Here is a 19,415-nt window from a genome sequence, read left to right as displayed (position 1 = left end):
AACAAGCTTCCGAGGACCAGTTTCTGGCATTCCAGCCGTCTTCAGCCCGGCTTTCTTGAATCCAGTGGCAAAGTGAGCAAGGGACTCACGTCTGAGCATACCCTGCCACACTTATGGCGACCAAAATCGGTACGAAAGGGGGTGGTGATGGACGGAGCATCAGAACCAATCAAACACTCACACCCAGTCAAAAGATCTGGGTTTGATCCATCACCGTTCTTTAGCCAACTCTGCCACCCCAGTTCAGACATGGCTATATGCAAATCAGTCTGACCCTGTGCCTCATGGGAACAGTCCAGCCCGAACTGCCAAGCCATGCCTTCCCTGGACCGGAAACAAGCTTCCGGGGACCGGTTTCTAGCATTCCAGCCGTCTTCAGCCCGGCTTGCTTGAATCCAGTGGCAAAGTGAGCAAGGGACTCATGTCTGAGCATGCCCTGCCACACTTATGGCGGCCAAAAGCGGTACAACCGTCCATCACCACCCCCTTTTGTACTAACATTAACGTTATCAATAGTTCTTCAGGAAGGCCCAAATTCTTCAGAACTAGCCACAACTTAGACCTAGGGACTAGGTCAAAGGCAGCCCGCAGATCGACAAATGCCGCATACAGGCTGCCCTTGCCCAGTAACACAGTCTTCCACTGCAATAGAGTAAAACGGAAGACCTGGTCTACCGTGCTGGTAAATTTTCGAAACCCTGCCTGGAATGGAGACAAAGCATTATTTTCTTCGGCCCAATCCAAAAGCCTATTAAAAACCATCCTCCCAACCACCTTTTGGATGGTGTCAATTAGGCTTATGGGCCTGTAGTTTCCCGGTTGCAATCTATCTCCTTTCTTAAATACAGGGATTATGACTGCACCTTGCCATGATGTCGGTACAGTTGCACCCTGTGCAACTGCATTGGCAAGGAGAAAAATTTACTTGCTCCAGCGCTTTTTATCATTAATAAAGACGTCCGCCGGAACCCCGTCTAGACCCGGGGCTCTGCCACTAGCCACTGTACCAAGAGCCGTCATTACTTCACTGTTGCTAATAGAGTTTTCTTTGTAATAGGCAGGCCTAAAGCCGACCATGAGGTTGGCAAGCTGAGTTTGGGCGTACTGGGGTTTAAAATAATTGACCCAGTCCTCCTGGGATACATTATTGTTAGGAGAGTCAGATACACCCCTCCTACCCCACTTTACGATGTTCCAGAAGTGCCTTGAGTCTTTTCGATCACTAGCCTCCTTTAACTCTTGCCAATGGAGCTCATCCCACAATTTCTTAGCCTTTGCTATACTTTTCTTGTACTCTGTTCTGGCGATACGAATGGTCTCTAATTGCCTCCCCTTAATAGCTGTGCCTAAGGCTAATCGGGCATTCCTTCACTCAATGTTATACCACTTGGCCCGCTTGAGGGTTGCCCCGCTAAACCTCTTCGCAGGTTTCAGGAAATGATCCCTAATGCCCGAGAAGAGGCTTACATGGATTTTAGTTACTTCATCCGTGCATGGGTCAGTTGTATTCGCTTGTTCAATAGCCATTATGGCTTTATCAACCTCAGCGTTAATACTATCCATGGCCTGTTGGTTAGTCATAACTTGTACCCATTTTAGCCTACGCATATCGTTTGTAGGGACAATTGTAGGGACACTATCTGCCTCACGGTTCAAGACCGCGTAGTCAGATGTCCACCATTTGTGCTCTACGCACAGCGGATTATGGTCACTTTCTATTCTCCATTTGACCTCCATGTCACCAACTAGTTTCCAGAGTTTCATGCTACAGAAGACATAGTCAATTCTGCTCCTATGCTGCCCATTGTCAAAAGTGTTTGCCCCTGTCTTATCACTCTTAGTCCTCCCGTTAGTGCCCTTACACCCCTTTCATAACATATAGCATTTAGACATATAACATCCTCGGATCAGCGAGTAACAGGTTTCAAATCTAATTTGGGGACTCCCCATTGCCTATCCTCCTCATCCCCAGTAAAATCATCATAAATTGCCAATGGTTCAAAAGTTCGGTTTAGATCACCAGGCATCACAATGTTGTTATCCAGAGAGTGGGTTTCAAGGAGGGAACCCAAAGCCGCTAAAACTTCTGACCTCTCACCCCTGTTACCCCTAGCATAAACATTGTAAATATCAAGCCATCCCAAAGGGCCCAGGTCGACTCTAATAAGTTGGATGTCTTTGTTTCTGGTGTCTACCACTTTGACAATGAGTGATAAACTCTGCCGGACCCAAATAGTCAAGCCACCCATAGGTCGCCCCTTGGGACCCTTTGATGCTGCGACAGAGTAATTCAAATAGCCCTGGGCAAAAAGAGGTTCGCACAGCCACGTCTCCGGAAAATACAAACATCGAAATTATTTACAAAATTTAACCAATCCTGGGACTCCTGTCTGGAGCGCAACCCCGCAATGTTCCATGAGACTAGCTTGCCCACACCAACCCTATTACTGTCAATTATTCTTGTGGAAATAGCTATAGCGGGGTTAGTAAGCGACCCCTGTTCTACTTCACAGGAGGTACCTAGGTTTGAATCTGTTATAATAATCTCCCCACTGTTCGAACCTATCTTTAAGTTAGAATTAGGATGGTAGTCAGCACCAATCCCTTCCCTACCAACTATCTCTATTACCCCCGTGGTTTTCTCCCCATTCAGGACCACCAAATTGCCCCTGATTCCTGATGATGGATCTAATGTATGTCAATCATTATTATCCAACCCCGAGCAATTTCTCTCACTTACTCTACTTAGGGTGTATAGAGTTCGCTCCAGGGGCGGGGGGCACGATTTCCTTAGCTGAATCAGTGAGTGAGCGGGGGCACTAGTTCTGAACTCTAATGCAAAGAGATTTTCAGCAAGAAACACTGATTTCAGACTTAACTCTATAGAGTCAAATTTATAATTTGGGGCACTAATCCTTTTTGCCTCCAGGATATCTTCCCTAATTACTTAGCGGCAGCCTCTAACGTGGCGCAGCCAGTGGATGGCTTTATTAATTAGGGAATCTGGGTACTCCCTATTACCAGATCTCACTTTTTCGAGTTTGGAACATTGGTCATGTATATTTTGTTTTGGGAATAAGCGTTATTAACATAACTATCCCCCTTTTTCCCCTGGGACACTATCCTTTTTTACTTTCACACTCTCAGCTGTACTGGAAGCGATATTTAGCCCACCTTCTGGAGTAATAGACTTGTGACGTAATTCGGAATCATTCCCCATTACTTTAGAATTTTGTAATGTTGGCCCTCCTTTTGTACCTTTCAGAGATATCCGGCCAATTTTACTAGAATCAGTGGCATGTACCATGGTTAAATCACTATGCTTGTCCCTTGCCTGGGTTTGATGTACCTTGCTTACTGTGCTCGGTTTTGTTGGAAAGAAATTTCGTGCAATTGATGTCACACTAGGCAGGGTATTTAGTCCTCCCCCAGGCTTGCCACTAACTAGAGTAGGTAAATTTATAATTAATGACTTTAATAATTCTATTTCGTCTCGTAAAAGAATGACAAGATTGGATAGAGTATTGACACCTTTTCAGACACTACTTTACCCCTACTGATGTTTATATTGGGCACAGCGTCCAAACTGGTTACCTGTTGTATCACAGGGGCAGTACATATCCCTTCAGCCCCTGCGCCTAGTGACATTTGTGGAATAGAGGACTCATTGTGAATGTCAGCCAGGACTGCAAACCTGTTACCACAAGGTATCGAGAGGACAGAAGAAGATGACAAGTCCTCACTCGTAGCGTTAGGGGGGGCATCCTGACCCTTATGACAATGAGCCTCACTAGGTATAATCATACCATCCTTGGGTTTTCTTTTTGCCCGAAACATAGCTGGAATTATAGGGGGATCGATAGGATCGTTTATTGATCTTGATGTAGCATCGCTCTTATCACTTGTGACCTCACCGCTAGTATAGCCTTGATCGGCCACAAGGATCTCTCTACAGTCATCCACAAGATTGTTTATTCAATCTATTACACAATTTGCAGCGGCATGGCTAGCCCCTTTTCTGGGTTTCTTTCCCTTTCGATGTTTAGGGGGGTTGCCGTCCCCACCCTGCCCTCCATGGATTTGCGTTTCCCCATAACACCTATATATAAGCTATTTTACTAAGTACAATAAAACTGGTAACAATTACAGACAGCCCAGTGCAGAGGAATAAGAAGTTTAGCCCTGACCTTTAGGTGAAACACCCTCAGACCTCTGTTATAATACAAGTTCCTCAAGTTTAGGCCCAATGGTAAGTCTGGTGCAGCAGATCTTATGGACTGGGCCCTGCCCTGCCTTGTCCTGCCCCGGACGGCCACAGACGGCCCGCCCTTTGCCCGGGCCGCGTGGCGGGAGGACCAGGATGAATTCATCCGTCAGATGATTGGTTCGAGGTGATGGTGGGAGGGGCGGTATTACAGTCAGAGCCCCCGTGGCAGCCTGGTCACTGTAGGCGCCGCTGTCCTTCTCCCTCTCAGCGATGTGTCTCCCACGGAGCAGGAGACGCGAGGTGTTTAAGAATGCGCCCGATGATAGCCTCCAGGTGATGGTGGGAGGGGCGGTATTACAGTCAGAGCCCCTGCGGCAGCCTGGCCGCTGTAGGCACTGCTGTCCTTCTCCCTCTCAGCGCTGCGTCTTTGAGTATCTAGAGATCTAGAGAGTTGAAGGAATTGGAGGTTTTTGAAGCTATATTCTCTCCCACTTTGGCCAGGTGTTTCAGGTGGCTCATGAACGAGCCAGGCATACATTTTTTTTTTGTTTTGGAGTGCATTTGCCCAAGGGTGTTCTGGTTTCTAAAACTTTTACTTTGGTTGCAATACTTGAGGATATTTTGAAGACTGAGGTCTGGTCTGCAGAACCAATGTTTGATTTTTTTAATTTTAAGTTAGCAATCACCTCAAGTCCTGCTGTAGAATGTAAGTAGTCTAAAAATATTTAAGGAACTCAACCTTAACAATGATCACTCTTTTGAGGTGTTAAACTTTTGTTCTGCTGATTTGGGGCCTAATTTATATCTTGGTGAAGTGTATGCTCTGTTGCAATGGTGAGGGAGTATACATATCGCTGAGATAAATGTCCGCCCAACAAATATATATGACGGTGGACCATAGGTTTAATCACAGCGGAGACTACTCCTTCTCTGTTGTGATTAAACCCCTATGATGGCCCTGTGGAATGAGGGCCATCGGATGCAGACCTGTAATTCCCTATTTAGATGGGTGGAATTAGAGGTCAGTTTTTACTGCCCGTCAATGTCAGGAAAACCTTGTCAGTAAAGGGCAGTATAAACTGCTACATGCATTTTCTTTTTTCTTTTCAAAAACAAAATCCTGTTTCAATATTTTCTTTTTAAAATAAATAAAGTAATTGTTTGGTGCAGGGCTCCCTCCTGCTGATGGAGCCTTGCACTAAACAATGAACTGCATTGACAGGAGCTGCTCTGACAACCGTTCTTGCCAATGCTCTATAAATGACCGCCAGTACGGGCCGTCATGTCAAGTCTTGTGGGTGGTCCCTCAACCAGGGCAACGGAGTAATTTACTCCGCTTTTAGGCTATACCTCTTGATCTGGTTATTCATCTTTTTACCATAAGATCAGTCTTTTTTCCACATGTTTTGTTAAGGTATATTAGTTGTTGGACCTCCATTGTATTAGTCATCAGAGCACTTTATCGTAAGGTGAATCACCAGTTTCTACATGTCTTGAATCTTAAAACCCACACGCACACATGCATACCCACACATAAACCTGGTTTCAGATTAGTGGGTATGATCTTTATTTGCTAGTTGAAGCAGATAAATGGCACAATAATATTGCAGCAGGGTCAAGGAGCAGTGTCAGTCAATGGGCATTGGTAAGCTTCATAGTGTCCTGGTGTCATTTGTTATCCTTGGGTCACCATATACCTTCTTTCAAGTGATGAACTGTGCCCAGAGAAGATTATACCTTGTGAAAGAGACTTATTCACAAAACACATGTTGGTTGATATTTGATGTAAGGTAAGTACTGAAATGGCTGACAGATGATGTAACGTGAATTCTGGATTTGTAAACTTTTCTGAGGAATACTGACTTTGAAAATCTGAAGATAATTGATTTATGAAATCTTATTGTTGGCTTGAGGTGGAGGTAAAAGAAACGGTCAACCGATTGATGCTTGGCTGGAGGATGGTCGGTGGAGAGAGAAAGTTGTGACTAAGAATTAGGCTGTGATTTTGGTTTATAGAATGTAGGGGGTGTAGGTTAAATTCCCATTGGGTGATGTAATCAATGCTTGTGCTGGGTATTAAGACGTACAACTCCCAGATTGAACTCCCATAGATGACGAAGAGTCCCAAGCTATGTGTCAATTAATTGAATAGGAGTTAGGAACCCTTATTCAGCTCTCATAACGCAAGGAGAAGGAAGAGGTATCAGGCCTGATTTCTACTGTGTGAGTGGGACTAGGAAGTTCCAGGCTGAGCTCCTACTGGACGAGGAGCAACTGTGGCCCTTGCTGATCTTCAATCAGGTGAATGTTTATAGGGGTCCTAGACTGCACTATCAGAGCAGCAGAGTGTTGGTATTAAAGGCTGAGGTTTGCTCACTATTGGTTTGCTGGCTAAGATAAGATTTAGTGAATGGGAGTAATAGGCCCCAGCAGAATAATGTTGTTGAATGTGTGGATGGGAGGTAGGACTCTGAAGCTTAGCTTCTGTTGGGTGAGTGACAGTAGGTAGGTGGCCTAGCTGAAAACCTGTTGGGTCAATGAAAGTATGGTTCACAGGCTTCACTCTCATTGGATGGGACAAAGTCCCAGTATAGGTAAGTAGTGGTAGGTTGAACTTCAGCTGAGTATATATAGGTTGAAGATGAGCATGTGTCCCATGGTTAGTAGGAAGCAAAGGCAGAGCTTTCCTGAATGTGATACCAGGTTTTGCATTTATTGGGTATAAAGAAGTTGGAAGTTAACAGACTCAGCCACTGTGAGAGTGAAACTGGAGGACCATGCACGTTCTTGCATTGGGTAAGTGAGAGTACCAGATCTCCTGCTGGGGTATCACTGAGTTAGAAAGAGTAGAAGAGACCCAGGTCTAGCTTCCCTTGAATACTTCAATTAGCAAAAGGACAGTATGAAACAGAGCCTGTCTTCCTCCTATATGACTGAATGCAGGGAACATAGTGAATGCTCGTCGATGATCTCGGCTGCATTCCCATTAGGTAAGTGGAGGTCGTAGATCTCAGGCGAATATTTCATTGACTGAGTGAGTTATACTAATATACAACTTGTGGTAGGTAGTATTGGGGAGTTTCAGGCTGACACTCCTTTGGACAAGTAAGGTTTAGGGGGTGGTCATCCCAGCCTGATCTGCATTGGATGAGAGGAAGAATGGTGCTCCATGCAGAGTTCTTATTGGGTGATGGAAGTTGCATATTCCTGGCGGAACTTCCAGAGGATGACTGGGAATTTTGAACAGCAGAAAAGGAGCTAATCTAACACTACAACAGGGCTAACCTCCACCCCATCAGCAGATTCTACAACCTGGTATGTGATCTCCACCTTCTCAACAGTTGGCATCTCCACCTGGTAAGAGACATTCACCTCATTAACTATCGACTCCTCCACCTGGTCTGAGATATCCACTCTTTCAACTATGGACTCCACCACACAGTATGTGGTATCCTGCCCTTCCATTGTAGACTTTGTCACCTGATATGAGATGTCCACTCCCTCTAATATGGCATCTTCCACCTGAGCAGAGATGCCTGCCCCTTCAACAGTGTACCCTTCTGCTTGATATGAAATTTCTACCTCCTCTACTACAGACTCACCAACTTGATATGACATTGCCACCTCTATTTCATTGTCCTGCCTTAACTCATATGATATGACATCTGCCTCCACTAGGGAACCCCCCACCTGGTATGAGGTGTCTGCCTCATTCGCTGTGGACATTTCCACCTGGTATGAAATGATCACCTCCTCTGCTGTAGGTTCCTCCATCTGGAATGAGAGGTCCGCTTCCTTTAAGGTAGATTCCTCCACTTTGCAGGAAATGGCCACATTATCAACTATGGACTCCTCCACTTGTAATGAAATGTCTGCTCCCTCTATGGTGGACTCACTCACCTGATAAGAAACATCTATTTCCTCTACTGTAGTCTTCCCAACCTGGTAAGAATTGTTCTCTCCCTCTATTGCAGACTCCCCCACCACATATGAACTGTCCATTCCCTCGACTGTGCATGTCTCCACCTGGCATGAGATGTCTGCTTCCTCTAGTAGAGATTCACTTACCTGATATGAAATTTCCACTCCCTCTACTGTAGTCTCCTCAACCTGGTAGGAAACATCTTCCCCCGCTACTGTATTTACCACCACCTGGTATGAAATGTCTTCCCCTCCTACTGTAGATTTAACCAACTGGTATGATAATTCCACCCCATCTGTGGTGTACTCCCCATCCTGGTATGAAATGTCCACCTTGTCCACTGTTGACTCCTCTACCTGGCATGAGATGTCTGCCCCCTCGACTGAAATCTCCCCCACTGTGTATGATATCTCCACCGTCTCCTCTATGGGTCTCTCTATTTGGTAGGAGACTTCCTTGATTGTGGAACTTGGAACCTGAACTGTGATCTCCTTTTGCTCAATCGTATACTCCACAACCTCTTTTGTGATCTCCTTTGTTTTAACTATGGGCTCCTCAACCTGGCATGAAATATTCACAACTTCAACTATGGGCATCTCCCTCTGACAGAAGATTTTGTTCTCCGTTTCCTCCTGGCATGAGAATTTTACCACGTTGGCTAACGGTAGCTTTTCCATGGTACAGGAGCTCTGCTCCTCCCTGAATTCATACACATTGAATTCAGAAGACTCTTCATCCTCTTCCTCTCGGTCTTCCTCTAAGAACTTGATCACAACCTGTAAGACAAAAATTCAAAATGAGACGTGAGGAGAGGAGAGGGAACTGGAATCCATAAGGAAGGTCACTATCTTTGTCCCTTCTCTACATCAGTCCTCAGTTTTAGGGCAAAGATTGTCTCCCTAAATTCCAGGGCAGATAGAACTATGCAAAAACATACTCTCATTCTTCTTAACATGTGGGTCTTGTCAACAACTGTCTATCCTAGGGACAACAAAAATATGGATGGAGCTAACTGTAATGGTGGTTACCTGTTATAGGTTCCCTTTGCTGAACAGTTGGATGGCATATAAATGTCAAATCCAGTACTTGTATAGCGCACGAATCACCCCCGAAAAGGTATCTCGATGCTGGGGGCCGTTGGGAAGATTAAGCGAGATATTGCCCAGAGTCACACTGTGCTGGGCAGACCCCTGCCGCAGGAGCGGGGATCGTACCATGATCCCCAGCATCTAGCGTCAGTCGCCCTGGCCGCGGCGCCACACCCCTTCCACAATATAACACCTAAAAAACAGTCCTTAACTCCTTTATAAACATTCATTTTATGGCACTTGCATGTCTACAATACTTCACCAACACCTTCTTGGTTCCTGAATAGGAGTGCTACTTTGAGGCTCAACATCCCTAATTCAGAGAGTATTCAGACAAAATATTGATGAAATGCAAAAATATTGAGTTGTAATATCATGATGCACAAATATTGTGTGCAAAAATATCATTGACAAGAATATCGATGTTATGGTAATTAATATTGATGTTAAAAATATCGATGTTGTTCATATAAATGTTAAAAATATCTGTCATTAATATCACTTACAAAAATATCGCTGTTTATAATATAATTGTGTAATTATTTTTATGCATTTTAGTACATATTTTAATTGTACATGTTTACATTGTTTGTATAATTATTGTTAATGCTCTTTAAATATAGTTTGTATATTTTTAGTTGTTTTTAAATTTAATTTCATATAATATTGTTATTTTTAGTTCCATAGCAGGTTGTGGGATTTATAGGGGTACAGGGTGAGAAGTAAATTAATTATAATTATTTAATAATTAACTTTTATTATTTGATTGATAATTAATTATGTCAATTGTGTGATTACATTTTTTTCTATTATGTTTTAGATGCAGGCTGTAGTTTTTTTTTAGAGGTATAAGGTGGGGAGTAATTAGATAAAATTTAATTGATAATTCATTATGTAAATTGTGTAATTAATGTAATTTTTTATTTATATTTTTGGTGTGGGTTGTGGTTTTGTAGGTGTAAAGGGTGTGAAGGAATTAGTTATAATAATTAATGTTATTATTAATAAATATTTAATTGATAATTAATTATGTACATTGTGGAACAAGATATTTTTAAGTTATATATCAGGTGTGGGTTGTTGGATTTTTATGAGTAAAAGGTGGGGAGTTAAATAAATAATATTAATTTTAATATTAATATTTCTTGACATTTAATGTAGTTGTTAAAGTATTTTATTTGTTTGAAGCAAACTACTCTCTCTCTACTGTTGAACAGACTGAAGTGGGAATAGTAGATTTTACCCCTCCAAAAATCAACAATTTCTCTCTTGTTTCACAGACTGGAGGAGGGAATTTTTTGTTCCCCCTTTGCAATCCAACACCTTCCCTACTGCTGCACTGGCTGGAGTGAAAATCATAAATTATTAACCACCCCCCCCACCCGAGTCCACCCCTTCCCTACTTTTGCACCAACTGGCGTAAGAATAATTTTACCCTTCCTGCGTTTAAACCTTCGCCTACTGTTGGGCAGAATGGGGTGAAAATAGTGAATTTCATCCCTCTGCAATCTAACACTTTCCCTACTGTTTCACTTAGGGTGTGATTCTGATGCGGGTTGGAAAGCTTTCCCACCTAGGGCCTGATTCTGATGCGGTTAGGAAGACCTCCTAATGGCATTTGCTCCTTCCACATTAGATCGGGAACGACCCAGGGCCCAATTATGATGCGGTTAGGAACATATACTCCCATTGAAGTCAATGGGAGTCCAACCAAATCGTATCGGGAAGCATCCGGATGCATTTTACTCCATCGGTTGGACTGTCCCGATCCGAGTGGGTTGGAAACCCTTTCCAACCCGATTCAGTCGGAAAGCATTTCCAACCCGCATCAGAATCAGCCCCTAAATGGAGTGGGAATAGTATATTTTAGGCCTCCCGCATGCAACCCTTTTCCTACTGTTGCACAGACAGGAGTGGGAATAGTACATTGTTTCCCCTCCTGAGTCCAACCTCTTCCCTACCATTCCACTGACTGGAGAGGGAATAGTATTCCTTTTATTCCCCTCACAATCCAACACGTTCCCTAATGTTGCACCGACTGGAGTGGGAATAGTAATTTGTACCCCTTCTGAGTTTAACGCTTTCCCTACTGTTGGACAGACTGGAGTAGGAATAGTACATTTTCCACCTACTGAGTCCAACACTTTCTCGACTGTTGCACAGCCTGGAGTGGGAACAGTATATGTTACCCTTCCTGAGTTCAATGTTTTCCCTACTGTTGCAGATATTGGAGTGGAAATAGTGTATTTATTATCCACCAATTTTATAGCTCTGTTAATATTGTTTAAATGGATATTTTTATGATGATTCTGTGTATATAAAAGTATATTGTTTAGGTTTTATGTGTTATTAAATTGGTCTGTTTTTACAAAAAGATTCCAGTTCATTTGTACAGGTTTTTAATGTATTGTGTGTCTATATATATATATATATATATATATATATATATATATATATATATATATATATATATATATATATATATATATATATATATATATATATATATTATATATATATATATATATATATATATATATATCATTATATATATATATTATATATATATATATATATATATATATATATATATAGATATATAGATAGATAGATAAATACATAGATAGATAGATAGTTTTAAAGCTTAGAAAAAATACAGAAATAGTAAATTGTGATATTCATTCAAATAATTATTTCAATAAGTTTTAAATTATGTATGTTTCCATTCACATGCACACACAGATATGCTTGCGTTTTTTTCAAAGTATAACATTTATATATACTATATTACTGTTAAATATTAATATATTTAGTGTTTATTATTTTTATCTACATATCTGTTAAAAATTATATTTTTGTCCTCAATATTAGTGTACAACAATATATTTTTTCAATATTTTTGCTATTTACATTGTAAGAATAGGATAACAATTTTTTGTATTCAATATTTTTTACACAATAATTATATACAAAGATATTTGTGGTTTCAATATTTTTTCACTGAAACTATTGAGAGAGGGAATCCTCTTTATCCCTGCCAAAAAGAATTAAAGTAACAGTCATGATCAAATTCTGAAGCAAGACAGGAAGTGATTATCATGCATTTTTTTTCTTGACAGCAAAAAAGACAGCCCAGACATTAACATCAACACATTATATCACATTTTCAGAGACACCTGAAAATGAACTGCAAATTACATGCCATATTTAAAAAAAAAAAAACACTTCTCACAGTTGTACAAAATGTCTTGTCATTGTTCACCCCACCTCTCTTTTTAGCGCCTTCTTATAGTCTTTGGACATTGTGCTTTTGTTGTTATAATCTATGCCGAGATGCCACCTCTTGAGGTAGGGGTGCCGCAGGGCTCTGTTTTGAGCCCTACGCTGTTTAACATCTATAAGGCACCCCTGGCAGCTCTGGCGGAGTCCTTCGGTACCCAGATCGTGTCCTACGCAGATGATACCCAGCTTCTTTTTAGCAGTCTGAAGGGGTCCGATTTCGATGGGGAGCAGATCAGAGGCTGTCTGGGAGCCGTTTTTGATTGGTTCGAATGGCACAGCCTGAAATGTAACTCCGACAAGTCGGAGTTGCTGTTTTTTGGCTGTCCCACCGACCCCAGATGGTTGACCTGGTGGCCGTCGGCAATGTATCCCCCTGCAGCTGTATCCTCCAGGGCCAAGAATCTGGGAGTCCAGATAGACGACGGTCTTACCTTGAAGCCTCAGGTGATGGGTCTGGTTGGCAAATGCTTCGGCATTATTAAGATGCTGAGAACATTTCTTCCTCTGTTGGCCCTCTGCCACCTGAAGGTTACTGTCCAGGCGCTCATTGGCTCTCGTTTGGACTACTCCAATGTTCTTTACTTGGGCCTGCCGGAGTTTCTTCTTTCTCGCCTGCAGGTCGTGCAGAATGCTGCTGCCAGAGCCATTTATGGGCTTCATCGTAGAACCAGTGCGACTATTTTATTAAAAAATCTCCACTGGCTCCCCATTAAGAAACGAGTGATTTTCAAGGCTCTCTCACTGACTTTTAAGGCGCTTCATGGCACAGGAGCTAAATACATTAGGAATCGTTTGCCATTCTATCTGCCTACGAGGACGCTAAGGTCAGCTTCCCTGGCTCTGGCTCAAGTTCCATCAATCAGACGGGCCAGAATTGGTGGACGCTCTTTCCGCTATCTGGCGCCCAAGCTCTGGAACTCTCTGCCAGTGTCCATGAGACTTAACACAAGTCTCTTGGGTTTTAGGAGGGAGCTAAAGTCTTGGCTTTTTGTCCAGTAGGTCCGTATATCTGATCCCTTTTCGCCCCGTTGTCTGTCTCCTAGCTTTTATTAAAGTGCCGGGACACTCCCCGGAGTAGCCGTGCACTATATAAAATCTTTTTAACAATAACATTAACATTTGTTTGTTTATGTGGAAGTTTCATTTATATATGCAATTTTGGACTTTGCAGTGTACCAGTGTTTGGTATTTTGTTTACTTTAGATAATTTTCTATATGACATTCCAGTAACCTTACGGGTTGGCCTTTTATGAGGATATGCCAATACCTTTATTCAATTGGCCATCCTAGACCTTCATGCCGACATGATGCGCCACAAGGACTTGGAAATGGTATAAGTGAGGCTTATCCTATGTTCCCTAGTAAAAGTGGGTGAGAGGGTTGCCAGATAGCCTACAAATTAGAGTAAGATCACCTCTCAAAGTACTGCACAACATCATCCAGCACGTGGGTTATCCTCAAATGCACTTGTTCACAATCTCAAACAAGAAGAAGTATGAAGCCTTGCTATTCCAGCATCTTCAAAAAGAGTTCAGATGTCCTTTTTCAATGGTCTTTATTCAAGCATATAGTGAGCAAACATTAGTATAAAAGTTCACGAAAACAATGCATCATAAAATCACATTAATTCAACAGTACTGTAGCAGAAGAACACTCATAGTTATTGTTACTAATCTTCCCTGGATATAAACTCACAGTCATCATTCATGCGTCCTTTTGGGTAACACATTGCAGAAATGTCTCCATGTCTTTCCTGCCGTTCCTCTGATTCCAATAGTCTTCAGCAAATATGGGCCTGATTTAGATCCCAGCGGAGAGGTTACTCAGTCACAATGGTGATGGATATCCCTTCTGCCAAAATATAAATCTCATTATATCCTATGGGATTTATATTTCTGTAGACAGGATATCCATTACTGTTGTGACGGAGTAACCCATCCGCCGTGATCTAAATCAGGCCCTAAGACTCTCCAGTGCCAGGCAGTGCCCTATGTATTATTGGCATTAGTGGTTTTGGGACCACCTCCATATGTCAGAAGGACAATATATATATAAATATGACATGCAGATCAGATAAGCTCTCATATTCCAAGGCAGCTCCTCCCCAATCTACCAAATTAATCTTGGCGATGTGTCTTTATTCATCCGATGTGGATATTTGGATTTGCTGAAGGAAGCCAAATGTCCTTTCACCTGCTCATTATGTGCTTTCAAATGGAGAAGTTTCAACATCAGGGGCCAGATGTACAACCGTTTTTTGCAGTCGCAGAGGGGCATTTTGCCCTTTTGCGACTGCCAATAACGGTAGCACAATGTACCAACCCTATTTCGCGAGTTGCAAATCTAATAGCGACTTGCAATATAGGGTTAGCAACTCGCTATTAGGAAGAGGCATTCCAAGGGCGTCCCTTCCTAATAGCGACTCTGAACCCTATATAAGAATGCTTTGCGACCACATTTGCGGTTGCAAAACACTTGCAGTTTATCACCCTCTTCAAGAGGGTGGTAAACCATTTGCAAATGGGAAGCGGTCCTGAGGGGACCCCTTCCCCTTTGTGAATGGGTGCGCACATTTTTTTAAGGGCAGGCAGTGATCCCAGGGACCACTACTTGCCCTTAAACAATTAAACAAAAACGGGCTGCATTAAAAAAAACTGCTTTATTGACAAAGCAGTCCCAGGCATGGTGATCTGCTGACCCAGCAGGCCACCAACCCTGGGAGTGCCAGCCATTTCCAATGGGGTCCCAAATTGCGACAGCCTCAATACTATGCATGAGACATGCAATTTGCGACCCCATTGGGAATTGCAGACGGTGTCACTGACACATTTGTACATTGATGTTTGCGACTCGCAATTTGATGCAATTTGCAAGTCGCAAACATCAATGGTCGTACATTTGGCCCCTAGTTTTTGCAGCAGCCCATCAGGGCTAAGACGATTTTAACAATGGGAAAATTTGCCATTTGAGACTTACGGCTGGGTGTTGAAGAACTCCCTTGGACTAGAGGAACTAGTCCCCTGCAGTTTGCAGGCCAAACTGCTAAATCCACGATTTTGAAGTACTGTCCCAGAGTCGTCCGGCAAGGCCAGTCAAAGTCACAGGGCAGACGGCTTTTGGCAACTATAACCCTGACCCTCAGTGAGGCTTTGCCTTCTACACCATTCCCTGATCCTCTGGAAGAAGATTTCCTCAACGCAGTGCTTGCATGTACCAAGCCTTGCTGGTGGTAAGTCCAACTATTACCTGCTTAATTTCACGCTCCAAGAGAAGAAATCCAACTGGACGAAGGACCAACTACTTCAGTGGCTCCTTTGTAAATATGCTGGATTTGTTTTCACCCTCTCTTGGCACGCCTTTCATCACCACTGGCTTTGGAGCAGTTCAGAACCACAGAGAGCCAAGAACAACTCTGTAACCTAGTCCCCCGAGCCAGATGGAGCCGATCTGCCTGGAGACTCCTGGTCCAGGGCCAGCTCCTTTCTTAGATTCCACAGGTTTTTGCTCAACATGACCTGCAAGTGCTTTTTTGCTGAGGTAATTATTTAAAGACTGCGAGCATGGTTGATAGCTCCTTTTGACAGTTAAGTGCACCTCTGCACCCCACTCCCCTGAGTTAGGTAAAATTGTGCTAGCTGTTGTGAACTGGTCAAAGGACTCCTGAGACCTTAACCTTGAGTGGGTTCAGTTTAACTCACTCTCTAAGTAACTGATTGCATATTTTTTTTTTTTTACCATTGACGCAACATTACTGTTTTTACACTGCTAAAGACTGATTTATTTAATGCTTGAAAATCAATAACTCTGTTTATCCTGGATGTATTGATTTCGTTTTGGTGTCTAAAATTATATAAAAATCAGAGCTATATTTATTAATTGGTTTTGAATTTCTCTCAACTTGTGTCAATTACGTATCATCCATGTTGGTGATGTGACATGTTCAACACATGTTCCTCTAAGTAGCCTGTCTGCTTGTTTCCACTGTATCAGGATCAAGAGAAGGTAAACTAGAGGGTACCCAGGGTCCATCTTTGTGTTTTCTGCTAGTATTACATGGTAAGGCTCCTCTGCCATACCATATAAACATTTCACCTTGCAACAAGCTGAATTGAATTGTAGGTTTATCCTTGAAAGAAAAGATAGTAAGTAAGGAGAGGGCTATTCCAGAGTGGGTCTAGGTGCTGTAACCGAAGAGAATTTGCATAGGCTTCTGACTCACTTGTGTGTCTGGATCTTTAAGTCTAGTCTAGTAATGTGTAAAATGTTGGTTGAATGTCCAAGAGGCAGACTTACAAAACAGGACATGATAATTTGCAGGTAGCAGTGTTACCAAAATATATTGTCTATGCAATCTTGGGTGCAATGGTCTGTGGGAACATAGGGTGCATTATCACCTGTGCACAAGCATGCTCACTAAGTAGTTTTTTTGGCACAACCTACAATGAAATAATTTGTATGATATAGTCTGTGCACGGGAAAACACAGGACTTGACAAAACATGGTGTTTTATATTTTCACAATGACAGGTTATTGCTTTTTACTATTGTCTGTTTCTAAGCAACCATGTCCTGTTAGTGTCTTAGCAACTAAGCCCAGCTCTAGGCTTTGACATCATCAGCTAGCAACACAAATGCAAGTCATAGAAATTGAATTATTGGTCAGTGATGATGTATAGCTGTAAGGCCCTGGCTGCAGCATTGAGATACTTTGTCAGAGACAAGCAAGTGGTAAAAAAAAGCAGCCATTTTTGGCGGGTAATGGATTAGTGCTGGAACACTCTAATTGTGCCGCTCCTTCATCTCTCTCAGGGCGGTGCCATAGACATCACGCTCATCCTGCTGGTGTTGTTGGTTTCTGTTGCATAATGGCTGTGGGTACATTGGAAGGGCACACTGCCCTAGCGGTCAAAGAAAGTCTGCTTACCAGGCTGGATAGTCTGGCCGAGCAATGCACTGAAGTCAGTGCATCAAAACCGCACCAGTGGCAGCTCATGAAAAAATATCGCAAAGGAAGCGTTGCGATATTTACAACAATGGCCAGGCCGGCGTAGCGATAAAAGAAATCGTGCTCACTGGCCATTATCGTTGGATTTTAACGTCTTCTAAAATCCAGACTTATGTATACATGACATTGGGGTGGATTATGCTGATATGACCACAGGGTCGTATCAGCAAGGTTATCGCCGTTTTACTTGCAACATCGCTGGTTTTCCAGCGATGTTGTCCCATTTCCCCGATATCGCTGGAATATTAATCGCCATTGTGCTAAGCGTTGTTAATACAGCGCTAGCAGGGCGATATATTCCAGCGATACCCGGTGATAGGAAAATTCGCGGAAAGCACGGCCAGAGATAATTATTGCTGCCACTTGATAATATGCCCCGTGGACCCTCAAGATCACAGCAGCTACAGCCCCACCTCCAATATGCTTCTCCTGAGCAAATTATGCAGAGAACAGCCTTTTGCCACATCTCAGAATTCAAAGAAGAAATCTAACTCCTCTTTAACCGGCAAACATGAATCTTCCCAGGGAGAGGGACCAAATCAGCCCAAATCTCTTTTAGAGATGACCTCAAAAATATAGCAGACAAAAATGGTGTTGCTGTATTACTGTTCCTGGACCTTTCCACAGTTTTTCACACAGTACACCATAATACAATATTTCTTAGACTGAAAGAAGTTGGTATACATGGCATCACCTTCATCTTGATTCCCTCTTACCCAAACAACAGATTGTACGAAATTCACACAGCTGTTTTCTCTTCAGATCCTTTCTATGTAAAAATGGGAAATCCATAAGGATCTATCATCTCACCTTTACTGCTTAACATATACATGAAACCAAGACTAAATCTTATGAACAGTTTTTGGCTCACCTGCTACAACTATGCAAACAGGGCCGGCTTTAGAGCTGGTGACACCCGGTGAGACAATGTTTGTTGGTGACCCCCAATAACCACCTCCACCACGGATTCCCTCAATACCACCATTTAACAGTGCCCAAGCCTCCATAGCCACTCACTCTCAGATGCACAGATAGCACTCTCTCTAAGATGCATATATAGCGCCACTGATACCAGTGTAGGGTGTCAGAGCACTTTGCACCACACACACAGAGACAATCAATCATACGTGTGTAACTCAGCGCATAGGAAAGGTTACATAAGACAGAGGACTACAAGGTGTGGGAGTCACATGTCATTAATCAATCAATCAATCAATCAAAGCATTTATATAGCGCACTACTCACCCAGAGGGTCTCAAGGCGCTCGGGGAGGGGGAGCCGCTACTGCTCGAACAGCCAGGTCTTGAGCTGCTTCCTGAAGGCGAGGTGGTCCTGGGTCAGGCGGAGGTGGGTCGGGAGGGAGTTCCATGTCTTGGCGGCGAGGTAGGAGAAGGACCGTCCCCCTGTGGTGGATCTTCGGATGCGGGGGACGGCGGCGAGGGCGTGGCCGGTCGATCGAAGCTGGCGTTTGGGAGCGTAGAAGATGAGGCGGCTGTTGAGGTATCCTGGTCCTTGGTTGTGTAGGGCTTTGTGAGCGTGGGTGAGGAGACGGAAGGTGATTCTCTTGTTGACCGGGAACCAGTGCAGGTCTCTCAAGTGTGTGGAGATGTGGCTGCGACGGGGGATGTTCAGGATGAGTCGTGCTGAGGCGTTCTGGATCCGTTGAAGTCTTTTCTGGAGTTTGGCGGTGGTTCCTGCGTAGAGGGAGTGGCCGTAGTCCAGACGGCTGGTGACGAGGGCCTGGGTGACCGTCTTCCTGGTCTCGGTGGGGATCCACCGGAAGATCTTACGTAGCATGCGCAGGATGTTGAAGCACGACGAGGAGACGGCGTTGACTTGTCTGGTCATGGAGAGGGAGGAGTCCAGGTTGAAGCCTAGGTTGCGTGCGTGGTCTGTTGGTTTGGGTGCGCTG

At 43.3% G+C, this 19,415-nt stretch overlaps 1 protein-coding gene across 1 annotated transcript in view; it reads right to left on the bottom strand.

Annotated features, from left to right (window-relative positions):
- Nucleotides 1-5,757: 5,757 nt before the first annotated feature.
- The window catches only part of LOC144833745 (uncharacterized), a 423,204-nt gene continuing 409,546 nt past the window's right edge, over nt 5,758-19,415 (bottom strand). The window contains exon 9 of the mRNA XM_078689185.1: nt 5,758-8,905. Within this exon, the coding sequence (XP_078545311.1) occupies nt 7,466-8,905 (1,440 nt within the window). The 3' untranslated portion in view covers nt 5,758-7,465. The remainder of the gene's footprint in view (nt 8,906-19,415) is intronic.

This window comes from Lissotriton helveticus, chromosome 1_1 (assembly GCF_964261635.1).
Source record: "Lissotriton helveticus chromosome 1_1, aLisHel1.1, whole genome shotgun sequence".
NCBI lineage: Eukaryota > Metazoa > Chordata > Amphibia > Caudata > Salamandridae > Lissotriton > Lissotriton helveticus.
This window is presented reverse-complemented; position numbering and strand designations above follow the sequence as displayed.